This window comes from Vespa mandarinia, chromosome 2, assembly GCF_050613455.1.
Source record: "Vespa mandarinia isolate Hongniang chromosome 2, ASM5061345v1, whole genome shotgun sequence".
Classification (NCBI taxonomy): domain Eukaryota; kingdom Metazoa; phylum Arthropoda; class Insecta; order Hymenoptera; family Vespidae; genus Vespa; species Vespa mandarinia.
Window position 1 is genome coordinate 2,577,501 of NC_140811.1, and position 7,218 is coordinate 2,584,718.

At 28.4% G+C, this 7,218-nt stretch overlaps 1 protein-coding gene across 1 annotated transcript; it reads right to left on the bottom strand.

Moving 5' to 3' along the window:
- Positions 1-4,186: 4,186 nt before the first annotated feature.
- On the bottom strand, positions 4,187-7,218 carry Bx42 (Puff-specific protein Bx42). Its single transcript, XM_035888377.2, has 7 exons — positions 7,101-7,218; positions 6,760-6,913; positions 6,197-6,672; positions 5,987-6,122; positions 5,662-5,920; positions 5,105-5,486; positions 4,187-5,015 (listed from the first exon to the last, which is right to left on the bottom strand). Exons 1-7 carry the CDS (start codon positions 7,112-7,114, stop codon positions 4,805-4,807), a joined length of 1,632 nt encoding a protein of 543 aa, XP_035744270.1. The 5' UTR covers positions 7,115-7,218; the 3' UTR covers positions 4,187-4,804.

Below are 7,218 nucleotides of genomic sequence, written 5' to 3' on the forward strand. Positions count from 1 at the left end.
TCATCCAATGATTCTATCAAAATAACATATTGATTTCCAATCGATATATTATTTGTACCCTATGATCTTAATTCTTTTTTCACGTTAAAAGATTCATTGAAAAGAATAATAATTATTAATGTCGGATCTTTAAATGTAAAGCTTTTCTTCTTTTCTTTTTTCACCTTTTTTTTCTCCCTGAAAATTAGAAAACAATTCCACGCGAAAGTGACAAAGAAATTTTCTATTTTTATTATTAAAAAATTACTTCTTAAATATACAAATAAGAAGGATTCTTGATCGAAATACATTCATTAGGAATAAATTAATATTTTTTGAAACGTTAAACATACTTTCTTTCATGATCAGAAAATAATTCTGTACAAAATTGTCAATCTTCAATATTCTACATTGACAAATGTATATATTTTTTTAATCTTATTTCAAAAAAAAAAAAAAAAAAAAAAAAAAAGAAAAAGAAAAAGATTTTTAATTGAAACCAAATCCAAGATTGACGTTGAAAAAATTAAACACAAATTAAAAGTGAAATTGAACAAACGAATGTTCAAAATGTTCAATGAAATAAAATAAATCTCTTTAATGGATATAAAACTTTTCAAAATTATCCCGTTGTGTGTTCCATTAGGAATTTACGTTCTAATAAATTGAAAACACATGATTTTATATTATGTTATCAATCATCCGAAAAATAGAGAAGGAGGGTGATGCAAAGAGAGAGAGAGAGAGAGAGAGAGAGAGAGAGAGAGAGAGAGAGAGAAAGAGAGAGAGAGAGAGATAAGTCTTTAAATAATTCATTCAACTAACTCAGGGAGAATCGAAGATCGTTTTCGGGATCAGATGCAAATCAGATTCATTAGCGTTAAGCTAGATGGGGATGGAAAACGTGCTCGGTGATGTGATCCTACCGCGTAAACACACACACACACACACACACACACACATACATACATACATACACAAATACGTTGTCAAGGGATACGTCGTTGTATTCCGTTTGGTATTTGCGAGGGTAGTTATTGCGCGGTTACGCCAACCCCTCATGACACTCGTCTCTTTCCTAAATGCATTTGCACTTTGTCCTGACGATCCTGACGATCCTGACATTTTGAATCTAACATAATTTCAGTATTTGAATAATAATATTCTACGAAAGTTCTAAAATATTTTCTAATAATATTGGCTATAATTTTCTTTTATCTTTTTCCTTTTTTTTTCTTTTTTTTTTATTATTATACAATATTCATTTTATACACACATACATATATATATATATATATATAATATATTATATCATATGTACCTGTACTCATATTTATTAATAAATAAATAAATATATATATGTATATATATATATATATAAATATATAAGTATACGATATAATAAAAAATATTTAATAAATAATACAAAATATATGAAAATATTTATCGAGAAAATATTTTGACGAGATAAATGAACTCTTTTGAATGATAGAAATCATTAAGCGTTTAATATAAATAAATTGAAATGAATATCCGGGAAATAGATATAAAGCGAAACGATTGAAAATGATCAAGGAATATCAAGAAATGACATTCGATAGAATGAGAGAGGGTGAGAGAAACATTTCGACAAAGAGGCGTGTTGCCAACGTAGCTTTTCCCTAGGGTTAGAGTATGAGAGCGCGAAGATATACCCCTTGGGATTACAGGGATTACACGGAGATTGAATCATTTCCCACCCACTCCCGTGACGATACCTAAACGTGTCTCCGCCAAGCTGTCCCTTAATCATCGTGTCTTTAGCAGAGGTCGTTATCGCGTTTCCGATTCGAAATTATCCTTCGAAATTCGATGTACCTATTAACTATTTAAAAGAGAAATCCCTATCAGACTAAATATCAATTCTTTTTTTTTTCTTTTTTCTTTTCTTTTCTTTCTTCTTTTTTTTCTTTTTAGGAAGTAAAAAAAAAAAAATTAAGATTATATCTCTTTTTCCTACTCCCATTTAATTTTTCATTTACATTGATCTCAGTACTTTGCGCGATATAAAATAACCTTTAGAATAATACTTTTGTCGAGACGATGAAACATTTATGTGATACTTCTTTTTTTTTTTTTTTTACTTTATATTATCAAAAATCAAAATGTGCAAAATATTGTTCGTAATTTTTCTTTTTATTTATGCTTAAAAAAAAATTCATTTCAAAAAGTACGATCGACATACGAACGAAAGATTTTAACAAAATGATAAATTTCATGTTACCTACGTTTTGCGCTTGGTAAAATATTAAAAAAAAAAAAAAATTATTGTAATAAATTCTATGTTTATATTTTACTTTGAGAGAAAAATTCGCCTCGGATAATTTTATTGACGGCATAAATGGCATAAAATTAATAAACTTTTACATTTATATTTCCCATGTATTTTATCTATTAAAGTATCAACAAATATATATATATATATATATATATATATATATATACTCTATTCTGTCATGATGTTTAATTTAAAAAAAAAAAAAGAAGTTCTTTTAAGAAAATATCGATCGGCATTTAAACAAAAACTTAAATATTCGTCGTAACATTAAGGAAAGTTTCGTCGTAAATAATCGAGTCAATTATGCGAAAGGCACGTAATGAAAGCGATGTCGTACAAAACCAGCTAAAAACAAACTCCAAAAGATTCGTTTGGCAACCCCCTAATCAAGTCCCGTTTAATAAAAGCAGGGTAGTCGGTTCTGCACCCTCGACGCAGAAGCGAGCCCTGCTAATCTGACTTTGATTAAACTTTTAGCGACACCTAAAAGGGTGCTACCCGATAGATACGCCTGTCTATATATGTATGCTTTCGGGATAACTAACGTGTAAGTCGATTTTTATTACGGAACTGCGCATACATTACGTTATCTCAGCCGACACGCTTGATAATAGAATCATCGACGCCTAAGGATTACGCTAATAAAGCTTTCAAAAGCTTGAAAAATTTGTTTCTTATTTAAATAAAAAAAAAAAAAAAAAAAAAAAAAAAAAAAAACCAATGAAAGCTAAACATACATAATATGTATGTAAAGTACGAAATAGATTTGACGAGGCAACAAAATTATATCAATTTCAATCTTATCATATTGTTTCGTAGAGTTTAATATCGTGTGAAACATTATGAAAATATATAATCAGAATGAATAATTGAAATTTTTGTTAAATTGTATTTCTATTATATTTTTCTTCTATTTTTTTTTCTTTTTTTTTTTCTTTTTTATCAAATCGATAAATCAACCTGGATATTTAATATAACGATGAACTTTATTACCTATCTAGCAGTGTCCTCTCCTGAATGTAGCATAATATAAACAGTCAGTCTTCTAGACGATGTACTTTGAGAACAGATGTCGCTGTACTCGTGTTCTAATCGATAATGCAGATTACGGATTTTTACTCGACTGCACCAAACTGTTTTACCTACAGTAGATAAATAGAGAAAATTAAATTATTCATCATGTTTTGTTAGCGACCGTATACGATCTTACCGACAGATATGAATGAAATATAAACTTACAAATGCAAAAAAGGAAATTACTATTGTATAAGCTTGTGTAGATTATACCTACGCGTAAAGGCAAACAATGCATCTGACTTTACATCTTTTTCGTTTCTAATTATAATTACAAAAATAGTTAACATATTTGAACTGACATTAGCTCGATATTAATTCCGATGAAATATATGATGTATAAAATATAATATCTAAAGAATATTTAAAATCAACAGGCCAATGTTAATTTTATTCTTTTATAATATCACTACTACTATTATTTCAAATTCTTTTTTCAAAATCTTTTTAAACAAGAATAAAGTTTTACAAAAATTCGAAAAAAAAAAGAAAAAAAAACTATGTCCTTGCTTAAACCTTCATCTTTAAAATGAGACCTTGTGTTCATCAAGATCGGTCTAAAATTATGCCTGTATTCATTGTTGGTATAAACCATTAATTAAAACCATTAATTAAAACCATTAATTAAAATCAAAGCTTAATATAATATAAAATAATAAATAATTATAAACATTAAACATAGTACATCTTTCTAAAAAAAATAAAAAAAAATAAAAAAAAAAAAATAAAAAATGCTGAGAGTTCATAAATTGTACTTAAAATATATGATATTATTAAAAAATTACAATATTTATTATATTTCCTGAAGTAAATTAATTACAAATAATGAAACGGTTGAATCTTATTAATTATGAAAAATGTATGATAGATTACACAATTGTGCTAATAATTAATAAACGAAATATAATAAAATAATTAAACTTATATTAAATTTTTAAGGAAGATACGACGTATATATTCTACGAAGCATTGCGAAAGATCATTTCGTTGAAAGACATCGGCCTTGATCTGATACCACTTTTATTATTTATATTTCAGAAATAATTAATGACTTTAAATAGCATGGTCATTATTATCAATCGTTATATTATGAATTTGTATTGAATTTATTTATTAATGTGTACGCGTTAACACACGTACAGGCACACGCACAAATGCCTCTAAATACGGCGGCAATATATTGTAATTTGTGATATTAATTTAAAATTTTTTTTATATATATATATATATATTTTTTTTTTTATATACTTAATTATAAACATATTAAAATACTTAATATGAAATATTTCACTTATCTATTGCTTTAATTATAACAATGTCTACCATCGGACGCATTCCAAACTGTCTGAATGGTATATAACATATATGGTATATACACAGGCAATAATGTATATTATCAATATATGATTATATAATCCAAAATAAAAAGAAAAATTAATGTTTCCTACGTTTATCACGATCGTCACGACGTTGATCTCGATCCTCTTTACGTTTTGTTGTTGTACTTGTTGAACTAGTAGCATGTTTAGCTTGTTTCAAGAATTGATCCAAACCGAAAGGATCTTCCTCATCTTTTTCAAATTGTACTGGTCCAGATCGTGTAGTTGATCTATCAGTACCACTGAACTCTTTATCCGGTACAAATCTACAAAAAAAGAAAAAGAAAAAAAGAAACATATTATATTGAATATATAAAATATAAATAAACACAAGATATAAAAGAAATAAATTAACCTATTTGTTTTAACAAGTTTCTCCAAATCATCTCCATAATTATCTTTATCAATATTTTTACTTGGCCGATAGATATGAGAGGCAATAGAGTTTGCATCTTTCCATGGTTTATCATAAACATTGTACTCATCATCGTGACCATAACCACTGTCCATTCCTTTACTAGTATTAAACAAACGTTGATCAAATTGTGCTTCTCCAGAAGTAGGAATGCTTTTCGCTGGTAAACCAAGTGCAATTTGTTCACTGATATCACGTTCACGTTCTCGTTGTAAACGAGATCTTTTGTCTGGTGCAGCACGTGCCAAATTTCGATCTCTTGCACGATCCTTATGTCGTTCTTGTCTTAGCTGATCCCTTTCACGTGATTCTTCGGCTTTATCTGTAATATTACAAAAAATAATATAGATTTCCTATTGAAATATAATAAAAATATTTATAACATTTCTTATTTGTATTTTTGTTTTTGTTTCTTTTGTTTTTTTTTTCTTCTCTTTTTTTTCTTTTTTCAAATATTTATAATAATTTTCTTATTCATCTATAAATAAAGAACAAACCTAATGCCGCACTGGACTTCAATCCAGCACGTTCTTCTCTAGCCTTTTGTGCTAGCTGTCTCAAATGATCCTCCTTCTTCTCTTTTTCCTTCTGCGCTAACTTTTTCTCTAACTGAGCTCTCATTTCAACTGCTTCACGAGCTTTCCTATCAGCAATATACAATGCCTCTGCCAATTTCGCAAAATTTTCATTCAAATGAACTTGTTGCAGTCCACGACCATCTGCAGCGAGACGTTTATCGAGAGGAATTGTATAACCCTAATATAAAATATCATTATTTTTAATAATTATTAAAATATTCTATACTATGGAACAATTTGATACCTTAGCATTTTTCCAATTACTGATACAAGGCGGTATTTTCCATTCCTTCTGTTCTTTCACCGTAACTTTTCTTGTTGGAGAATGCATGACAGGTGCTGGAGGAGAAGGAGGTCCTCGTGGAATTTTTTTATTAATTCTGTATAAAAATATATATGTATATATGTATATGTAATTAATAATATAAATAAGATATAATTTATAAATAATTACTTGAATTTTGGTGGCTCCAATGGATCTATCTGAGCTTCTACCATTCTAATAACTCTTTGTTTGGCGCCTGAATTAAATGATTGTCCTTGCTGAGAAGGAGTATATCGAATATACTGAGCTGGTGCTTGTTTTTCCGCACATCTGACAGGCATTGCAGCGGCAATTTTTGATCTAGTAATTTTTTCTAAAGCTTTCTTAGTTTTTTCTGTAATCTCATCGATTTCCTCATCAGCTGGACGTTGTAAGGTAGGATCTTCCTCGCTTGTTATTTCAGATGGTAATAAATCACTGAGTTTACTATAAACTATTTTATCTTTAGAATGACCCTGTCTAGCTATAACATCGTATTTAACTTTTCCTTGTGCATCTAATTGAACTGCAAGTGCATTGCTAGTCGTTTCTTTCCCTTTCATTCCCATTCCCAAAGGATATTGAGCGACATGAATTTCTGGAAAGGAACCACCATCTCCAAAATCCTATTAAAAATTATCCAAAAAGTTCATTTAATGTAAATAATATAAATACTATATTTTGTTAAATAGAAAAATTAACAATAATTCAACCTCTGCATTGCGTGGAACCCATCCTTTACGTTGTCCATAAGGTGGTGCTGTAATAACAGCTTTAACCAAGGCAGAGACTGGTCTTTGACGTAATTTTTGTTCACGAGCTTCATCTTCCCTATCCCAAACAACTTGACTGGGTGTTGGCAATAAACTAAATAGAAATATATTAATTTATTAACCTTAAATAAATACTTCCTTGAATTAATCTTTCTAAAACTATTATCAATATAAATTTTGATAAGGTTAAGCGCCATTATCATGCATAATTGTAACTATCTATTCTTCTAAAACTTATATAATTAATATTAATACATTATTATTTTATATTATAAATTTACCTTGTCAACGACATTTTCGTAAATATATATCAGGAAATAATATAGAATAATTCACGAAATAACCCAACCACAATCAATTCATGTATCGAATGATCAATGCTGCCAGCGCCAATGCGTC